Source organism: Heteronotia binoei, chromosome 21, assembly GCF_032191835.1.
Source record: "Heteronotia binoei isolate CCM8104 ecotype False Entrance Well chromosome 21, APGP_CSIRO_Hbin_v1, whole genome shotgun sequence".
NCBI classification, from domain to species: Eukaryota; Metazoa; Chordata; class Lepidosauria; order Squamata; family Gekkonidae; genus Heteronotia; species Heteronotia binoei.
The window spans coordinates 19,415,906-19,435,704 of record NC_083243.1 but is presented as its reverse complement, the minus strand read 5'-3'; the positions used below and the strand labels follow the sequence as shown (position 1 = coordinate 19,435,704).

Sequence of the window (19,799 nt, the reverse complement as noted above, 5' to 3'; positions counted from 1 at the left end):
AATTAATTTGGAAATGGTATTAAACACCAGCTTAATTAGCATATATGATTAAGGGATTGACATCCAATTGTTGGCATTGTAAAAAAGGAGAAGGGACATTATGTGCATTTATGGTGGGAATGTTCAAAAGTGGCTGAATTTTGGTGGAAGATTTTGGGAAAGGTGCAAGAAGTGTGTAAAGTTAAAGTGAAACTTTCGGAAAAGGTGTTATTTATGGGAATATTGGGGGAACGGGGGGAATATTGGGGGAATGGAGGCACTGCTGTTGAAGACGCAGTTGCGCTGGGCAGGGCAAATTTCCAGGATGGAAAACCACCGCCTTCCCAAGATTGCCCTGTATGGCGAACTTTCTACCGGCCATCGAAATAGAGGGGCACCAAAGAAGAGGTACAAGGACTCGAAGAAATCCCTTCATACCTGTTGCATCAACCATCACCAGCGGTCTGATCTAGCTTCAGATCGCAAAGCATGGAGGCACACCATCCACCAGGCTGTCTCTTCCTTTGAGAACGCACGCATAGCTGGTCTTGAGGACAAAAGGAGATTGAGGAAGAATCGCACTGCTACAGCGCCAACCCCAAATCAGACTTTTCCCTGCAGCCACTGTGGCCGGACCTGCCTGTCCCGCATTGGTCTTGTCAGCCACCAGCGAGCCTGCAGCAGACGTGGACTACTGCACCCTTCTTAAATCTTCGTTCACGAAGTCAAGCCGAGAGAGAGAGGGGGGGGGAACCCTAAAGTGGATAAACCTTTCCAGGAGATATTTAAAGCCATGATTTTGGCAGCCCAGGCTGTCATAGCATTTGGTTGGAAAGATGCCATGAAATGGACTTTGGATAAATGGAACAGTTATTTATACGAATGGATTCAGTCAGATATATTATCAATACTAAAACAAGAAAAGCAAGGAGAGGACAAGATTGAAGAAATTAAGGAAAGGTGGTATAAATATATAGGATGGGTAAAAACAGGAGGAGCCAATAGTGAAATAAGGCTCAGGCTCCAAAGGGTGTGCACGTGGCTGAAAATATACATGAGTTCTATAATAGTCGATTTGGGAGGGGTGGGAGGAGGGAGGGGGGAGGGGGGAGGTAATCGATGGATCTGTAATATGAATGTAAGATATCGTAGGAATGCAAGATGGAGAAATAACATGAGTTATATTACAAAATAAAATAAAGAAATATTCCAAAAAAAAGGACTAGATGACCCTGGGGGTCCACTTCAACTCTATGATTCTATGAATCTGGGATTCCATCCAATCCCAAATATGAATATTTTATATCTTGAATCCATTCTCCAAACCCCTCTGTGAGGATATCTCCTTGGCCGAATAGTTATGTCAATGTGCTCATGCATGGATCTTTTAAATACGCTTCCTTCCTCATCATCTCAATGAAGGAACCTGAAACTATGAAGGGACGTGACTGTAGATCAGGCTTCTCCATTGAAATTCACATAAAAATTGTCCGCTCTGGTATTCCATAGATCCCTCCGATTAAAACTCCATAGGCTGGGATGCCCAGCTCTTGCATGAATGAACTCTGCCTCCTAAACAGCGGAGACGAGGAAGCGAAGACTGATTTTGCATGAAGGTGTGCGGTGGTTCTATAGCCAGGTCGGGGAACTGATGCAGCAGCTGAAGCCAATGGTCTTGTTATTTTTCACAGCGAATGTGTGGACCATCACAGGGGATACCATTAGAGGAATGCTCCGAGGTGACAGAGACATGGTCCCTAGTTTCAGGAGAGGGAACAGTGGAAGAAATGGGAAGTGGAGGTAGGAGAGCCAGTTTGGTGTAGTGGTTAAGTGTGCGGACTCTTATCTGGGAGAACCGGGTTTGATTCCCCACTCCTCCACTTGCACCTGCTGAAATGGCCTTGGGTCAGCCAGAGCTCTCGCAGGAGTTGTCCTTGAAAGGGCAGCTTCTGGAGAGCTCTCAGCCCCACCCACATCACAGGGTGTCTGTTGTGGGAGGAGAAGATATAGGAGCTTGTAAGCCGCTCTGAGTCTCTCAGAGAGAAGGGTGGGGTATACATCTACAGTCTTCTTCTTCTTGTCTGGAAACTGAACCAGGAAGAAGGAAAGCTCTCTTCCTGGAGCATGAGCCTTAAGTCAAGAACTTTGCCCTCCCTAATGAATCCTGCAGCAGTCCCATACAGGGGAAAAGGAAGACCCCATTTGACCCCCACCAGCCATACCAGAGTTATCAAATTAATTATTATAACTAAATGCACTGAGCTGTTTTTGTTTTGACTACTGGACAGCCTAAAATGTTTGGTCCAAATTTACCAGAGCAGGGGCTGCGATAGATGTTCCCTCTAAGCTGCAGTCTTGTGAGCAAAGATTCTACTTTGTGAGCTACTGGCATTAACGTTGTGAGGTACGTTATGAGGTATAAAAGTACCAGTCCAGTTATCATTAGCAGCACAGTCTATAACGGGGGTGGCCTAACTTGTTTAATGTAAGAACCACATAGAATAAACGTTGGATGTTTGAGAGAAGGAAGGAAGGAAGGAAGGAAGGAAGGAAGGAAGGAAGGAAGGAAGGAAGGAAGGAAGGAAGGAAGGAAGGAAGGAAGGAAGGAAGGAAGGAAGGAAGGAAGGAAGGAAGGAGCGAGCCAGGCAAATAGATGGGGGGGAGAAAAAAGTGGAAAGAAAGCAACTTTAAATGCATTCTCCAAGCCACTGCCTGGCTTGGGAAGTGATTTAGAGACAAATGCATTCTCCAAGCTGGCCAATGGGGTGGTGGGGGCTTTGAGAACCACACTATATGTGTGAAAGAGCCACATGTGGCTCCCAAGCCACAGTTTGGGCCACACCTGGTCTATAAAGAGATACTCTGCAAAGGAGCTGTCTACCGTTGTTAATTTAAAAAGTACGACTTACGGTTAGCTGCCGCATTTTGTCTTCAAAGTTGCCCTCTGAGAAGTGCTCCACGTTGGTCAGCTGCAAGTCCATTTCCGTCAGCCACACCAGGATACTGTCCTTCGCCCCCACAAAGTCCTCCCACTGACTGGTAAAGTGCTAGAGACAACCGTGGGACACAGTCAACACAAGCCTTAATGTCACCTGCCCTGCTCTATCCGCAAAACAGGGGCTTTAAATGAACGATGCATCTTTTTACACATCTGGCAGTTGTCAGACTAGGAGCAAATGGAAGCGAAGTTGACTGGGGCCCCCCATTAACGAGCTGCATTTATCGCTGCAGACACGAGAATTGTTGCGGACATTGGTTATGCAAGTTGCGGTCAGATAGATCCAAGTGGGCAGAAGAACAAATTCTGAGTCCAGTGGCACCTTTAAGACCAACAAAAAGTTTATTCAAGGTATGAGCTTTTGTGTGCAGGCACACTTCTTCGGATACATTGAAATGGACGTTAACAGTTCAGACAAACGGATGGACGGATGGACAGATAGATTGATAGATGGATGGATGGAAAGATGGATGGATAGATGGATGGATGGATGGATAGATGAATGGATGGATGGATGCACAGATAGATGGATGGATAGACGGATGGATACATGGATAGGTGGATGATGGATGGATGGATAGTTGTATTCCTGGTGCTTGGGGGGCACAGTGGGAGGGCTCCTGATGGTTTTTTGGCCACTGTGTGATACAGAGTGTTGGACTGGATGGGCCATTGGCCTGATCCAACATGGCTTCTCTTATGTTCTTATGATGGATGGATAGATGGATGATAGATAGACAGACAGAAAGACAGACTGATGATAGACAGACAGACAGGTAGATGGACAGATGATAGACATACATACATACATACAGACAGATTGGGCTTTTTTGGTAGAAAAGGTCCAGCAGGGACTTGTTTGCATATTAGGCCACACCCCTGATGTCACCATTGTTTCTCACAGGGCTTTTCTGTAGAAAAAGCTGAGCAGAGACTCATTTGCATATTACGCCACACCCCTGACACCTGGCCAGCCGGAACTGTGTTCCTGTGCGTTCCTGCTCAAAAAAAGCCCTGCAGACAGGTGCCTTCACAGTACAAAACAAACTTTTGTTGGTCTTAAAGGTGGCACTGGACTCAAAATTTGTTTAAGTCACAATTCATCATTCTCCAAACTGTGCATATTCAGCACTTCTGCACATATGTGGGGAAAAAGAAAGAGTTCAGTACCTAATTTGGCTTCCCAAGAATCTTAGCTTCCGCTATAAAAACAATTCCAAGGCACAATCGAGTCCCCCTTTCCATGGCCTGTTTCTCAGAAAAGGATGACCATGGGAACCAATGGAGATCTTTCCCTTCTTCCTTTCCTGTGAGTACCTCTCAGCACCGCTTGTCCTGCGGCATGCTGGTAATGACCTTCAATAGGAGACCTGAGCAGGGGTTTTTTTGTAGTAGGAACTCCTTCACGTATTAGGCCACACCCCCTGATGTAACCAATCCTCCAGGAGCTTACAGTAGGCCCTGTAAGAAGAGCCCTCTAAGCTCTTGGAGGATTGGCTACAATCAGGGGTGTGTGGCCTAATATGCAAAGGAATTCCTGCTACAGCGCATATTCAGCCACCTGTGGAAAGGCTCTCACGCTCAGAGCCAAGGCCTTGTGGGTGGAAAGGATGGCTGAATTATCTGGGAGGAAAGATATGCAACTTGTTTCTGCATGTAAAAGGTTGCACCTGAATGTGCTGAGAGTTAACTGGAAAAGGAAAGGAGGAGGCCTGTATTGGATTCTACGCCAAGCCAACGCTTGCACATACAGTCTGCAGATCGGTATGTAGGTTATGTGCCGCATTGCTAGCCCTGAAGACTCAGTGAAGGACCCGTGGCTCAGAAGCAGAGCATCTGCTTGGCATGCAAAAGGTTCCAGGTTCTGTCCCCGGCATCTCCAGTTCAAAGGGCCAGGCAGGAAGTAACGGGGGAGACCGCAGCTTGCAACCACGGAGGCCCTTGCTCACAGTTGACCCTTATGGACCAAAAGTCTTCATTCCATATAAGATCACCTCATGCGATCACGTGACTGCAAAAGCAGGTTCAAACAGCAACATTTTGGATGAGGCCTCCAAAGTCAAAGAGGGAGCTCACTCTTTATCAGGCCTTGAATTCAGCAGGAGTTCCTGAACTTTTCTGAGGGTTCCCCTTCCTCCTCCCCACCTACCTACCTTGTCCATTATGAACATATGAAGCTGCCTTATACTGAATCAGACCCTCGGTCCATCAAAGTCAGTATTGTCTACTCAGACTGGCAGTGGCTCTCCAGGGTCTCAAGCTGAGGTTTTTCACACCTTTTTGCCTGGACCCTTTTTGGAGATGCCAGGGATTGAACCTGGGACCTTCTGCTTACCAAGCAGATGCTCTACCACTAAGCCACCATCCCTCCCCATTGAATAACAGGTACAGCGGCATAAGAATCCCTGGATTAGAATGGGCAGCCAGCCAGCCACCAGCTTTGCCACACCCCCTCATTAACCCCTGGATGAGCCCACGCCACCCTTTCTCCACTTCTTATGTGATTTTGAGTGGTGGTGCCTTGCGGGTCTTTCGACTGGGGGGGCAAGGAGAACCCCAGGTGAGCGAGGCCTGCTTGGGCTGGCTTAGGGTTGCCAATCCCCAGGTGGGGGCAGGGGATCCCCCTGTTTGGAGGCCCTCCCCCCGCTTCAGGGTCTTCAGAAAGCGGGGGGAGGGGAGGGAAATGTCTGCTGGGAACTCTATTATTCCCTATGGAGATTTATTCCCATAGAAAATCATGGAGAATTGATCCGCGGGTATCTGGGGGGGCTGTTTTTTGAGGTAGAAACACCACATTTTCCGTATATAGCATCTAGTGCCTCTCCCCAAAATACCCCCCCAAGTTTCAAAAGGATTGGACCAGGGAGTCCAATTCTATGAGCCCCAAAAGAAAGTGCCCCTATCCTTCATTATTTCCTATGGAAGGAAGGAATTAAAAAGGTGTGCCATCCCTTTAAATGTGATGGCCAGAACTCCCTTTGGAGTTCAATTATGCTTGTCACAGCCTTGATCTTGGCTCCACCCCAATGGCTCCACCCCCAAAGTCCCCAGATATTTCTTGAACTGGACTTGGCAACCTTAGGCTGGCTGGATCTCTAGCCAGTCCAAGCAGGCCTTGCTCGCCCGGGGCTTTCCTTTCTTGCGTTGGGTTGCTTTTGGCTGATGGGGTGGTGGTGGCATATGCTAATAGTTATGCTAATGAGCTCCCCCACCTGTTTTTCTACAAAACGACCCCTGCTCTCTTCAATATATAGACTCACCATGATGCTCAATCACGGAATGTCTTCCTGGCCTACCATCTGGGTTTGTTCCATTTGGAGTTTCTATTATTTTTAAGTGCACAGAGGTCCTCCTAATCCCCTATTTCTCATGCACAAATTGGATTCTGCAGTCACCTTGAGCCTCTTCAGAATCGCCGTCACACGTTTCTGGAGGTTGTCCCACCGCTGGTTCCCCTCATGGACCATCTGCTTAAGCTTGCTGGCGGAATCGGTGCGATTCTCTCGGGCCAGCCGCCGGTACTGCTTGTTGATCAGCTCCAGCTGCGTCAGCCGCTCGTGGATCTGACGCTGAAATGCCTACAGTGTAAAAGCAACAAATCGTAGGGTCATAGAGTTGGAAGGGACCTCCAGGGTCATCTAGTCCAACTGCCTGCACAATAAAGGAAACTCACAAATACCTCCCCCTAAATTCATTGCTGTCAGATGGCCATCAAGCCTCTGCTTAAAAACCTCCAAGGAAGGAGAGCCCACCACCTCCCGAGGAAGCCTGTTCCACTGAGGAACCGCTCTAAACTCACAAACGCCTCCCCCTAAATTCACAGGATCCTCATTGCTGTCAGACGGCCATCTAGCCTCTGTTTGAAAACCTCCAAGGAAGGAGAGCCCACCACCTCCTAAGGAGGAAGCCTGTTCCACTGAGGAACCACTCTAAACTCACAAACACCTCCCCCTAAATTCACAGGATCCTCATTGCTGTCAGATGGCCATCTAGCCTCTGTTTAAAAACCTCCAAGGAAGGAGAGCCCACCACCTCCCGAGGAAGCCCGTTCCACTGAGGAATCGCTCTAACGGCCAGGAAGTTCTTCCCAATGTTGAGCCAGAAACTCTTTTGATTTAATTTCAACTTGTTGGTTCTGGTCCTACCTTCTGGGGCCACAGAAAACAATTCCACACCATCCTCTAGATGACAGCCCTTCAAGTACTTGAAGATGGTGATCCTATCACCTGTCAGCCGCCTCCTCTCCAGGCTAAACATCCCCAGCTCCTTCAACCTTTCCTCATAGGACTTGGGTCTCCAGACCCCTCACCATCTTCATCGCCCTCCTCTGGACCCGTTCCATCTTTCATATTTTATTCCGCCCCCCCCCCATCCCCGGTTGATAAACTCAAGAGCAGGATGCACAGCCCTGAGGTGGATGGAACAGGCTAGTGTGATGTCATAGGATCTCAGAAGCTAAGCAGGGTCCGCCTTGGCTCATATTTGGATGGGAGACCCCTAAGGAATACCAGGGTAGGACGCAGAGACAGGCAATGGCAAACCGCCTCTGAACATCTCTTGCCCTGAAAACACCACTGAGTCTCCCATAAGCCAGTTGTGACAATGGCAGTTTCAATGCACACGCAAGACGCACAGAGTGCTGGCCAAGAAAAACAATTCTAATCATACGTAACTAATAGATGTGTATTCATACGGATAGCAGCTTTGCTTTCTTTTAAGTATTTGAAGGGCTGTTGCTAGGAGGAGGGCGGAGAGCCGTTCCTCTTGGCAGCAGAGGAGAAGATTTGCAATAATGGGTTTAAATTAGGGGCACGAAGGTACTGGCTGGATATCACAGAATCATAGAGTGGGAAGGGACCTCCAGGGTCATCTAGTCCAACCCCCTGCACAATGCAGGAAACTCACAAATACCTCCCCCTAAATTCACAGGATCTTCATTGCTGTCAGATGGCCATCTAGACTCTGTTTAAAAAGCTCTGAGGAAGGAGAGCCCACCGCCTCCCGAGGATGCCTGTTCCACTGAGGAACCGCTCTAACGGTCAGGAAGTTCTTCCTAATGTTGAGCCAGAAACTCTTTTGATTTAATTTCAACCAACTGGTTCTGGTCCTGCCTTCTGGGGCCACAGAAAACAATTCCACACCATCCTCTACATGACAGCTGTTCAAGTACTTGAAGATGGTGATCATATCACCTCTCATCTGCCTCCTGTCCAGGCTAAACATGCCCAGCTCCTTCAACCTTTCTTCATAGGACTTGTTCTCCAGATCCCTCAACATCTTCGTCCCCCTCCTCTGGACCCATTCAAGCTTGTCTATATCCTTCTTAAGATGTGGTGCCCAAAACTGAACACAAGACTCCAGGTGAGGTCTTACCAGAGCAGAGTAAAGTAATACCATCACATCACGTGATTTGGACACTATACTTCTGTTGATACAGCCCAAGATAGCATTTGCCTTTTTAGCCACCGCATCACACGGATGAAAACTTCTTTTTAGAGTCAGAGTCGTTCAACAGTGGCATCAGCTCCCTAGGGAGGCAGTGAGCTCCCCCTCACTGGCAGTCTTTAAACAGTGGCCAGACAAACACTGGTCAGAGATGCTCTAGGCCAGGGGTGGCCAAACTTGCTTAACTTAAGAGCCACAGAGAATAAACATCAGATATCTGAGAGCCACAAGATATGAACGTCAGATATTTGAGAGAAGGGAGGGAGGAAGGGAGGGAAGGAAAGAAGGGAGGGAGGGAGGGAGGGAGGGAGGAAGGAAGGAAGGAAGGAAGGAAGGAAGGAAGGAAGGAAGGAAGGAAGGAAGGAAGGAAGGAAGGAAGGAAGGAAGGAAGGAAGGAAGGAAGGAAGGAAGGAAGGAAGGAAGGAAGGAAGGGAGGGAGGGAAAGGGAGGGAAAGAGGAAGGGTGGGAGGAAGGGAGGGAACGAAGGGAGGGAGGGAGGGAGGGAGGAAGGAAGGAAGGAAGGAAGGAAGGAAGGAAGGAAGGAAGGAAGGAAGGAAGGAAGGAAGGAAGGAAGGAAGGAAGGAAGGAAGGAAGGGAGGGAGGGAGGGAGGGAGGGAGGAAAGATGGGGGATGGATGAGGGAGGGAGAGGTAGAAAGAAAACAACTTTAACTTTAAATGCATTTTCCAAGCTGCTGGCTGGCTTGGCGAAGTGATTTCAAGAGACAAATGCCTTCTCCAAGCTGGCTGACAGGGCAGTGGGGGCTTCGAGAGCCACACACTATGTGTGAAAGAGCCACATGCGGCTCCTGAGTTTGGCCACCCCTGCTCTAGGCTGATCCTGCATTGAGCAGAGGGTTGGACCAGATGGCCCCTTCCAACTCTGTGATACTGAGATTCTAAGTAGATCTGGCCTGCAACCATTTCCCAAATATGTCTTGGCACACTGTGAGGAGTAGTCAAGGTAAAAGAGGAGCCCTGGAGGAGCTTCAGCCTCACCCTTCTTTTGTGATTTCGATGTCCGCCCATCCCCTGCCAAGCTGCTCAGCAAATATTACAAAGCAATAAACAATCCAATTAAAACATATTTTAAAAGCCAGCAGATGCACGTTGGCTTTAAAATAAGAAGTTTTCATTGAAGTCCTTCTTCACTCAAAGAGTAATTAAAATGTGGAATTCACTGCTGCGGGAAGTGGAGGCAGCTATAAGGACAGACGGCTTCAAGAGGGGATTGGATCAACAGATGGAGCAGAGGTCCATCAGTGGCTATGAGCCACAGGGCATAGCTGGATCTCTCTGTCTGGGGCACGTGATGCTCTGTATTCTATGTGCTTGGTGGGGGTGGACAGTGGGAATGCTTCCAGTGTCCTGGCCCCACTGGTGGACCTCCTGATGATACCTGGGGGTTTTCTGGTCATTGTGTGACACAGAGTGTTGGACTGAATGGGCCATTGGCCTGATCCAACAGGGCTTCTCTTGTGTTCTTATGTGTGACACAGAGTGTTGGACTGGATGGGCCATTGGCCTGATCCAACATGGCTTCTCTTATGTTCTTAAGTGTAACACAGAGTGTTGGACTGGATGGGCCATTGGCCTGATCCAACATGGCTTCTCTTATGTTCTTATGTGTGACACAGAGTGTTGGACTGGATGGGCCATTGGCCTGATCCAACAGGGCTTCTCTTGTGTTATGTCTGGGGCACGTGATGCTCCGGATTCTTGGTGCTTCCGGAGGCAACAGTGGGAGGGCTTCTGGAGTTCTGGCCCCGCTGATGGACCTCCTGATGGCCCCTGGGCTTTGGCCACTGTATGGACTTGGTGGGCCACTGGTCTGATCCAACATGCTATGCTCTTAATTGTTTTTATGCTTTGCCATGTTGTACTCCCTTGTTGCAAAGCGTCCTCAGCACCTTTAGATGGTAAAGCAATTGTGAAAGTTTAAAGATGAAATAAAATCATTTCCCCCCCATTTTTAATTGTCAATATTCCCATTTAAAGATCATATGTATCAGTGTTTCCCTATCTCAAAGGTGTCATAACGTGGTGGTGGGGATCCTTTTATGGGAAATGAGAAGCCAAGAGGGCATTCAAAAAAGATACAGGCCTAAGAATAACTGAAAGAGGGCTTCACCTCGAACTTCTTCAGCTCCTCTTTGGCATTTGTGTAGGTAACCTCTGAAGAGTTTGGAGATGCTGCTGTCCTCTCTGCCATCTTCAGCCACTCTTCAAAGCGACGGTAGTCATCTAAAAACTTCTGCCACAATCTCCAGGTCTCCTCAATCCTGAGGAAGAAACAAGCAGCTATAGGTTCAGGACAAAAATATCCTCCTTTGGGCAAAATGCATTCGCTATTCTGCACTCTGATCACCCAGCTGAACAAATCTTAGTCTATCAGTTGTCCTTCTGCAAACCAGATATGTTATGCAAAGAAGAAGACTGCAGATTTATACCCCGCCCTGCTCTCTGAATCAAAGACTCAGAGCGGCTCACAATCTCCTATATCTTCTCCCCCCACAACAGACACCCTGTGAGGTGGGTGGGGCTGAGAGGGCTCTCACAGCAGCTGCCCTTTCAAGGACAACCTTTGCCAGAGCTATGACTGACCCAAGGCCATTCCAGCAGGTGCAAGTGGAGGAGAGTTAAGAGGCCGCACACTTAACTCTACACCAAATTGGCTCTGCAGAGCTCTGCAGCCCACACAGAAGATACAAATTAAGAAGATGCAAATTAAGCATCCTATTGTACAAGAAAAGAGAAGGCCCCTCACTTCATTCGCCTCTCCATAGACATAGCACAGATGTTCCTCCAGCGGCGATCCAAACTCCTGGTGGTCTGCTGGATGGAGTCACACTCGGTCTCGTTTGCACAAGCATCAGAATCATGCAGCAAAACCTCACAGATGTTGAACACCGATTCAACACCAGCGCTGTGCTGCTCGATGTCCCGCTGGAGATCCTGCAACGGCGAAAAAACAAGGCACGCAAAAAAGTGGTCGGATTTCTGGACCAGAAAGAACTTCCCAATGAGTCTTGGAGCTGAGCTGTAAGAACATAAGAGAAGCCGCGTTGGGTCTGGCAGTCCACTAGCGGGGCCAGAACTCCAGAAGCCCCTCCCAATGTTGCCCACCAAACACCAAGAAAACAGATTGTCACTGACCCAGACATAGTTTTCCATCTAGATCAGGGGTGGCCAAACTTGCTTAATGTAAGAGCCGCACAGAATAAACATGAGACGTTTGAGAGCCACAAGACAGGAAGGAAGGGAGGGAGGGAGGGAGGGAGGTGGAAAGAAAGCAACTTTAAAGACATTCTCCAAACCAGCGGGCTAAATTGACTTGGAGAAGTGGTTTCAAGAGAGAAATGTCTTCTCCAAGGCAGCAGATGGGGCGGCAGATGGGGTGGTGGAGGCTTCACAATATGTGTGAAAGAGCCACATGTGGCTGCTTGAGCCACAGTTTGGCCACCCCCACCCTAGAGCAGCTTGGTTACTACTACTACTCATCACCTTTGGGATCCTATGTTAGGTGGAAAGGTGGTATAAAAATGTTAAATAGCAGCAACTGGAATAAACAAACCTAATCTCCAAAATGTCTACGCGTATCCTGGTGCTATGCACAGGGACTCAAACTCATAGCCTCAGGGACAAGCGATCGAGAATATTATAGCTAATCAATTCCATGACAAACACAGGCTGATTCTAGCAGGACCAGCTCAGTCACTAACATCTGGAAATGTCAGTTTTACAGGAGAGATGAACTGAAGAGAAAAAACTTCTTGAAGGCTCCAGCCCTCAAACTGCATTCTCTGTTGCATTCAAAGAAACGACGGCCTAAACTAGAAGAAAGCAAGCATAAAGGCTGTTTGTTATCAACCTGTCTCTTTAACATAACCTACTGTCCCTCCCCCTCCCCACACCTGCTGTTCTGCAAGTCTCTTCTGTATCTCCTGATCATCGCAGATGTCATATACGACAGGCTTGGAAAGCTCGGACTCGATGCGAGCCAGCCAGGTGCGAAGATTGCTCATGTTTTTGTCCAGCTGCTGTATGAAAGCAAAAGTCTCCTTCAGTTTCTTCACCCTGTAAAAGACAGAAAACAAGATGGCTATGAAACTGTGCTAAGACCAGGGAATCACATTCAAAGGGACTTAAGTATTGAGTTGGACTGCTGATCTACCAGGCTTGCTTGGGTACAAGCTACTCCTGCTGGAGACACATCTCTCATCAGGGGTCTGTCTTCCCAGTCATGTTACTCGAAATATTCTTTACCTGAGATACCAAGACCTGAACCTAAGACCTTCTGCTTTGCAGTGTAGGGGACTTTCACAGAGTAACACGGAGGAAGAGATTATTTGCTTCCATATCTGAAGACGTTCCTTTTAACTATCTTAATAGAGCACAAGCAGCCTCCTTCTAACCCACTTTTTTTACTCTGGTTGGTCCTCCCTGTTGATCCATACGTTTGTTGCCTTTTGGTTAGATTACAGCAATCCTCAACGTTAAGAACTTAAGAGCCCTGCTGGATCAGACCAGTGGTCCATCTAGTCCAGCATCCTGTCTCAAACAGTGGTCAACCAGTTCTTCTGGAAGGCCAACAAAAGGGTAGAGAGGCTGAGGCCATAAGAACATCAGAAGAGTCCTGCTGGATCAGACCAATGGTTCATCTAGTCCAGCATCCTGTCTCAAACAGTAGTCAGCCAGTTCTTCTGGAAGGCCAACAAAAGGGCATAGAGGCTGAGGCCATAAGAACATCAGAAGAGTCCTGCTGGATCAGACCAATGGTTCATCTAGTCCAGCATCCTGTCTCACACAGCGGCCAACCAGTTCCTCTGGAAGGCCAACAAAAGGGCAGAGTGGCCAAGGCCTTCATAAGGACATAAGAAGAGCCCTGCCAGATCAGACAGGCATAGAGATCATGTTATCTTGAGAACTTTCACAAAACCTGCCAGTCCACCTTTTAACAAAAATATCACGACAGAAACCACATCATGATGTATGTTTATTTTTGAGTTTATTCTCTAATAAAATGTTTTGGGGGAAAACACATCATGCCTATCATAAAACACTCTCACCCCAAGGAAATTCATTTGTCCCTTTCTGTTGACATCTTCTGTCAGTGTATGTTGAGAGGTGATTTTAATGGGCATACACTATGATTTTACCACATATGTTTTTAAATTGTTAACCACCTGGGTGGCCCTTGTTAAGGAGAGAAGGGTGGGATACAAATTTTGTTCATAACAATAGCAATAACAATAATTCCAGCTCAATACTTTAAACACTGACTGAAGCAACATGCATTTGTTGGTTGAAATGACTTTTAAACTGTTATTATATAGTGATAGTTGCTGTAATTGTATCCTTGTCTTGTTTTTTCCTGTCTCAAAAAAACCGCACAAATTTGTTCGGCTCCTTGTAACAGTTCAGGCCTAGTTTTAAATATATTTTCCGGTGAAGCTGCATTTATATAATAATAAAAAGGGATGTTGTTTTTTTTTTAAACCACTTGCATTGCCTATGTGTCTCCAAAGTCCATGCAAGGTGTTAGTCCTTATCATTACTACTACAACTACTTATATGATTTAATGAATAGCCCAATGCCCCCCATAAGAACATAAGAGAAGCCATGTTGGATCAGGCCAATGGCCCATCCAGTCCAACACTCTGTCACACAGTGGCCAATATATGTGTGTATGTATATACACACTCTCGGCTTGGCTTCGCGAACGAAGATTTAAGAAGGGTGCAATAGTCCACGTTTGCTGCAGGCTCGCTGGTGGCTGACAAGACCAATGTGGGACAGGCAGGTCCGGCCACAGCGGCTGCAGGGAAAAGTCTGATTTAGGGTTGGTCCTGTAGCAGTGCGATTCTTCCTCAATCTCCTTTTGTCCTCAAGACCAGCTATGCGTGTGTTCTCAAAGGAAGAGACAGCCTGGTGGATGGTGTGCCTCCATGCTTTGCGATCTGAGGCTAGGTCAGACCACTGGTGATGGTTGATGTGACAGGTGCTAAGGGATTTCTTCAAGGAGTCCTTGTACCTCTTCTTTGGTGCCCCTCTATTTCGATGGCCGGTGGAGAGTTCGCCATACAGGGCAATCTTGGGAAGGCGGTGGTTTTCCATCCTAGAAATATGCCCTGCCCAGCGCAGCTGCGTCTTCAACAGCAGTGCCTCGATGCTGGTAACCTCTGCCCGCTTGAGGACTTCAGTGTTGGTCACAAAGTCACTCCAGTGGATGTTGAGGATGGTGCGAAGGCAGCGCTGATGAAAGCGCTCAAGGAGTCGCAGGTGATGACGGTATAAAACCCACGATTCGGAGCCATAGATGAGGGTTGTCATCACAACCGCTTTGTAAACATTGATCTTTGTGCCTTTTTTCAGATGCTTGTTGCTCCACACTCTTTTGTGCAGTCGGCCAAAGGCACGGTTTGCCTTTGCCAGCCTGTTGTCAATCTCCTTGTCGATCTTGGCATCTGAGGAGATGATGCACCCCAGGTAGCTGAACTGCTGGACTGTCTTCAGAACTGATTCACCCACAGTGATGCAGGGAGGGTGATAATCTTCCTGGGGTGCAGGCTGGTGGAGAACTTCTGTCTTCTTCAGACTAACTTCTAGGCCGAATAGCTTGGCAGCCTCTGCAAAGCAGGACGTCATATGCTGCAGAGCTGATACCGAGTGGGAGACGAGTGCAGCATCATCAGCAAACAGTAGCTCTCGGATGAGTTTTTCCATTGTCTTGGAGTGTGCCTTTAGTCGCCTCAGGTTGAACAGGCTGCCATCGGTGCGATAGCGGATGTAGACACCATCGTCCTCATCTAGATCTACTGCGGCTCTTTGAAGCATCATGCTAAAGAAGATCGTAAAGAGAGTTGGCGCGAGAACGCAGCCTTGCTTTACACCTGTGCCTATTGGGAAGGGCTCCGAGAGGTCGTTGCAGTGTCTGACTTGGCCTCGCTGGTCTTCGTGTAGCTGGATGATCATGCTGAGGAACCTTGGGGGACATCCTAAACGTTCCAAGATTTGCCACAGGCCTTTCCTGCTAACGGTATCGAAAGCTTTGATAAGGTCGACAAAAGTCACATACAGACCCTTGTTCTGTTCCCTGCATTTCTCTTGGAGCTGCCTGAGAACAAATACCATGTCGGTGGTGCTCCTGTTAGCTCTGAAGCCGCACTGGCTCTCTGGGAGGAGTTCTTCTGCAATGGTGGGCACCAGTCTGTTCAGGAGTATTCTGGCAAGGATTTTGCCTGCGATGGAGAGCAGGGTTATCCCCCGGTAGTTGGAGCAGTCTGACTTTTCCCCTTTGTTCTTGTATAGGGTGATGATGATTGCATCGCGAAAGTCCTGTGGTAATTTGCCTTGTTCCCAGCAGGTGACAAGTACTTTGTGAAGTGAGCTATGTAGTACTGTGCCCCCATGCTTCCAGATCTCTGGTGGAATTCCATCAACTCCTGCTGCCTTGCCACTTTTCAGTTGCTTGATGGCTTTAACACACACACACACATATATATATACTGTTGCTAATAGCCACTGATGGACCTCTGCTCCATATTTTTATCCAATCCCCTCTTGAAGCTGGCTATGCTTGTAGCTGCCACCACCTCCTGTGGCAGTGAATTCCACATGTTAAACACCCTTTGGGTGAAGAAGTACTTCCTTTTATCCATTTTAACCCCATCCCAGCTGGTGTCAGGCTTAACAGGGCTCTTTTTCTAGCAGGAGCTCCTCTGCATGTTAGGCCACACACCCCTGATGTAGGCCACACACCCCTGATCCTCCTGAAGCTTACAGGGCTCTTATTCCAGGGCCTACTGTAAGCTCCAGGAGGACTGGTTACATAAGGGGGGCGTGGCCTAATATGCAAAGGAGCTCCTGCTAGAAAAAGAGCCCATATATATAAAACAGCAACAACAACAACAAAAAAACAGATCAAGCTGAAAACAGACTATAAACCTCAGTGGCGTCCTAATAATATTCTTCTGTTCCAGATTGCTAGATACTGTATCAGGGACCCAACTATCGACGTGGTTACAGCCCTGGGACCCACATATTTGGGGGAACACCTCTCCAAACAGGAGAGCCAGTTTGGTGTAGTGGTTAAGTGTGCGGACTCTTATCTGGGAGAACCGGATTTGATTCCCCACTCCTCCACTTGCATCTGCTGGCATGGCCTTGGGTCAGCCATAGCTCTGGCAGAGGTTGTCCTTGAAAGGGCAGCTGCTGTGGGATCCCTCTCCAGCCCCACCCACCTCACAGGGTGTCTGTTGTGGGGGAGGAAGGTAAAGGAGATTGTGAGCCACTCTGAGACTCTTCGGAGTGGAGGGCGGGATATAAATCCAATATCTTCATCTACCTCACAGGGTGTCTGTTGTGGGGGAGGAAGGTAAAGGAGCTTGTGAGCCACTCCGAGACTCTTCGGAGTGGAGGGCGGGATATAAATCCAATATCTTCTTCATCTTCATCTTCTTCCTTATATACCCCCAGCATACGTCACCAGACAGATATCTGCTGGCTGTTTCAACAGCCCACCAAGTTCAGATGACTTTGGTGAGAATTCATTCCGTCGCCAAAGATGGTCTCAACACTGTTGCAGGAAGTCATTGCGTGATGGCTGTTTGTACGGATTGAAATGGCTTAATTGACAAGGCAGAAACAACAGAAGGAGGGAAGAGCGGGATATAAGTTGAATAAAATAAATAAATAAATGAGAAAGGAAAGAGAGAGAGAGAGACAAGGATGATAGTGGATGAGCAAGTACAAACGCAATTACCCACACGTGAGCTTTGTTTCTGCAGCTAACGTGGTGGGTAAGAGTGCCCAAGTTCATAATAATAATAATAATAATAAATTTTATTTCTACCCCGCCCTCCCCGCAAAGCGGCTCAGGGCGGCTAACAGTAAGTAATATATTAACATAAATAGTAAAACATTAGATTAGCAATTAAAATTACACATATAAAAACCCGTTAATTCAGTTAAAATACTTAATTTACAATTACATTATATATATATCTGGCAGTAATAGCTGTTCTAGCGCTGATTCTGCCAGTTTAAATGGTGTTAAAGATGGCGGTTCTTTAACACCATTTCATGACTAGGCAGCAGCAATCCCTTTTGCCCCACGGACATCATTTATACATCAGATTCGATGCATAGCTCTGGTTACAAATACCTTATACTGTTTACTAAAAATATGGATTCCGATTTTTTTCACCATCAAATCACAGCTGAGTTATGGCAAAACTGGGGTTTTGAAGACAAGAGACATTCAGAGGTGGTTTGCCATTGCCTGCTTATGCATTGTGACCCTGGATTTCCTTGGGGATCTCCCATCCATATACTAACCAGACTTGACCCTGCTCAGCTTCTGAAATCTGAGGAGATTGAGCTAGCTGGGAATTGTTGAGCGAGCTGGGAATTATAAGGAAGGGAATTGAAAACAAATCAGCCAGTATCATATAAATTGATGGTGCGGCCTCATTTGGAGTACTGTGTACAATTCTGGTCACCGCACCTCAAAAAAGATATTCTAGCATTGGAAAAAATGCAGAAAAGGGCAACTAGAATGATTAAAGGGCTGGAACACTTTCCCTATGAAGAAAGGCTGAAACGCCTGGGGCTCTTTAGCTTGGAGAAACGTCGACTGCGGGGTGACGTGATAGAGGTTTACAAGATTATGGATGGGATGGAGAAGGTAGAGAAAGAAGTCCTTTTCTCCCTTTCTCACAATACAAGAACTTGTGGACACTCAACGAAATTGCTGAGCAGTCAGGTTAGAACTGATAAAAGGAAGTACTTCTTCACCCAAAGGGTGATTAACATGTGGAATTCACTGCCACAAGAGGTGGTGGCGGTTACAAGCATAGACAGCTTCAAGAGGGGAATGGATAAGCATATGGAACAGAGGTCTATCAGTGGCTATTAGCCACAGCTTATCATTGGAACTCTCTCTCTGGGGCAGTGATGGTATGTATTCTTGTGCTGGGGGGGGGGGGCACAGTGGAAGGGCTTCTGGCCCCACTGGTTGACCTCTTGATGGGTTTTTTTGGCCACTGAGTGACACAGAATGTTGGACTGGATGATCCATTGGCCTGATCCACATGGCTTCTCTTATATTCTTATGTAGCCTGTGCTATTCAGGTCAGGGTAGAGTCCCAGTCAATGTTCCGCCTAAGCCACAGAGTGTTGTGAGCAAAAATTCTACTTTGTGAGCTACTGGCATAAAAGTTGTGAGTTACTGCATAAATTAGTTTGCCCTGGGGCTATTTTTCCTGAGCTAAGACAAAAATGCGTGAGCCGGAGGCCACAAGTCTGTGAGCTGGCTCATACTAACTCAGCTTAGAGGGAACACTGGTTCCAACACTGCCATGTAAATAATTCTTTGTCCTTGAAAACGGTCATCAGCGTTGAGGGCAACTGCGGGCCACATCCAAGACCCAGCATGGTGCTTCCAGTCCGCTGGGCTTATTTTATAATGCTAATTATCTTTGCAGACGGATCCAACCTAATTAACTAATTTGTTACATATGCCGTTTGCCTTTTCGTCAACCTCGCCCGGTCAATCTCTTTCTCCCCTTAGAGCTAAAACCCAAGAAAAGCAACTGAATGATGCCGAAAACCCATTTCAGGAAGCCAACTACCTTAAGCCCAAGGTTTCTTGCGGATTCGGAGGATTCCTCAAGGAGTCAAACTGATGAGAAACATTTCAAAGACCACCCAGATTGCTGGAACTCTCTGTCCAGGACAGCAATGCTCTGTATTCTTGGTGCTTGGAGGGGGGGCACAGTTGGAGGGCTTCTAGCCCCACTGGTGGACCTCCTGATGGCACTTGGTTTTTTGGCCACTGTGTGACACAGAGTGTTGGACTGGATGGGCCATTGGCCTGATCCAACATGGCTTCTCTTATGTTCAGCAAAGGCCAAGACAAGATACGACCAAGGAGATAACGTGAACGGGATTTCCCATAGTGTCTGAGAGGATTAAAAGTATCTGTAGGGGTCCACATCCTGGACCAGGGTTGTAGCAATGGCTGAAGGAATATATATATTTTTTGTAAACAAACCCTCCCCCCCCCCTATCCTCCCACACAGTTTCCCATGCAAATAATTCCCTTCCCCAGCTACTATTATGAGGAAAACCTCAATCATTTGGCTCTACAAAGAGTTGCCAAGTCCAATTCAAGAAATATCTGGGGACTTTGGGGGTGGAGCCAGGAGACATTGGGGGTGGAGCCAGGAGCAAGGTTGTGACAAGCATAACTGAACTCCGAAGGGAGTTCTGGCCATCACATTTAAAGGGGCCGCACACCTTTTAAATTTCTTCCCTTCGTTGGAAATAATGATGGATAGGGGCACCTTCTTTGAAGGCTCATAGAATTGGACCCC

At 47.5% G+C, this 19,799-nt stretch overlaps 1 protein-coding gene across 1 annotated transcript in view; it reads right to left on the bottom strand.

Annotated features, from left to right (window-relative positions):
- Positions 1-19,799, bottom strand: part of SYNE2 (spectrin repeat containing nuclear envelope protein 2) — a 407,300-nt gene that overhangs the window by 41,770 nt on the left and 345,731 nt on the right. Inside the window, exons 95-99 of the mRNA XM_060261546.1 lie at positions 12,335-12,497; positions 11,188-11,375; positions 10,552-10,702; positions 6,373-6,555; positions 2,889-3,026 (exon numbers count right to left, since the gene is read on the bottom strand). Of these exons, the coding sequence (XP_060117529.1) occupies positions 2,889-3,026; positions 6,373-6,555; positions 10,552-10,702; positions 11,188-11,375; positions 12,335-12,497 (823 nt within the window). The remainder of the gene's footprint in view (positions 1-2,888; positions 3,027-6,372; positions 6,556-10,551; positions 10,703-11,187; positions 11,376-12,334; positions 12,498-19,799) is intronic.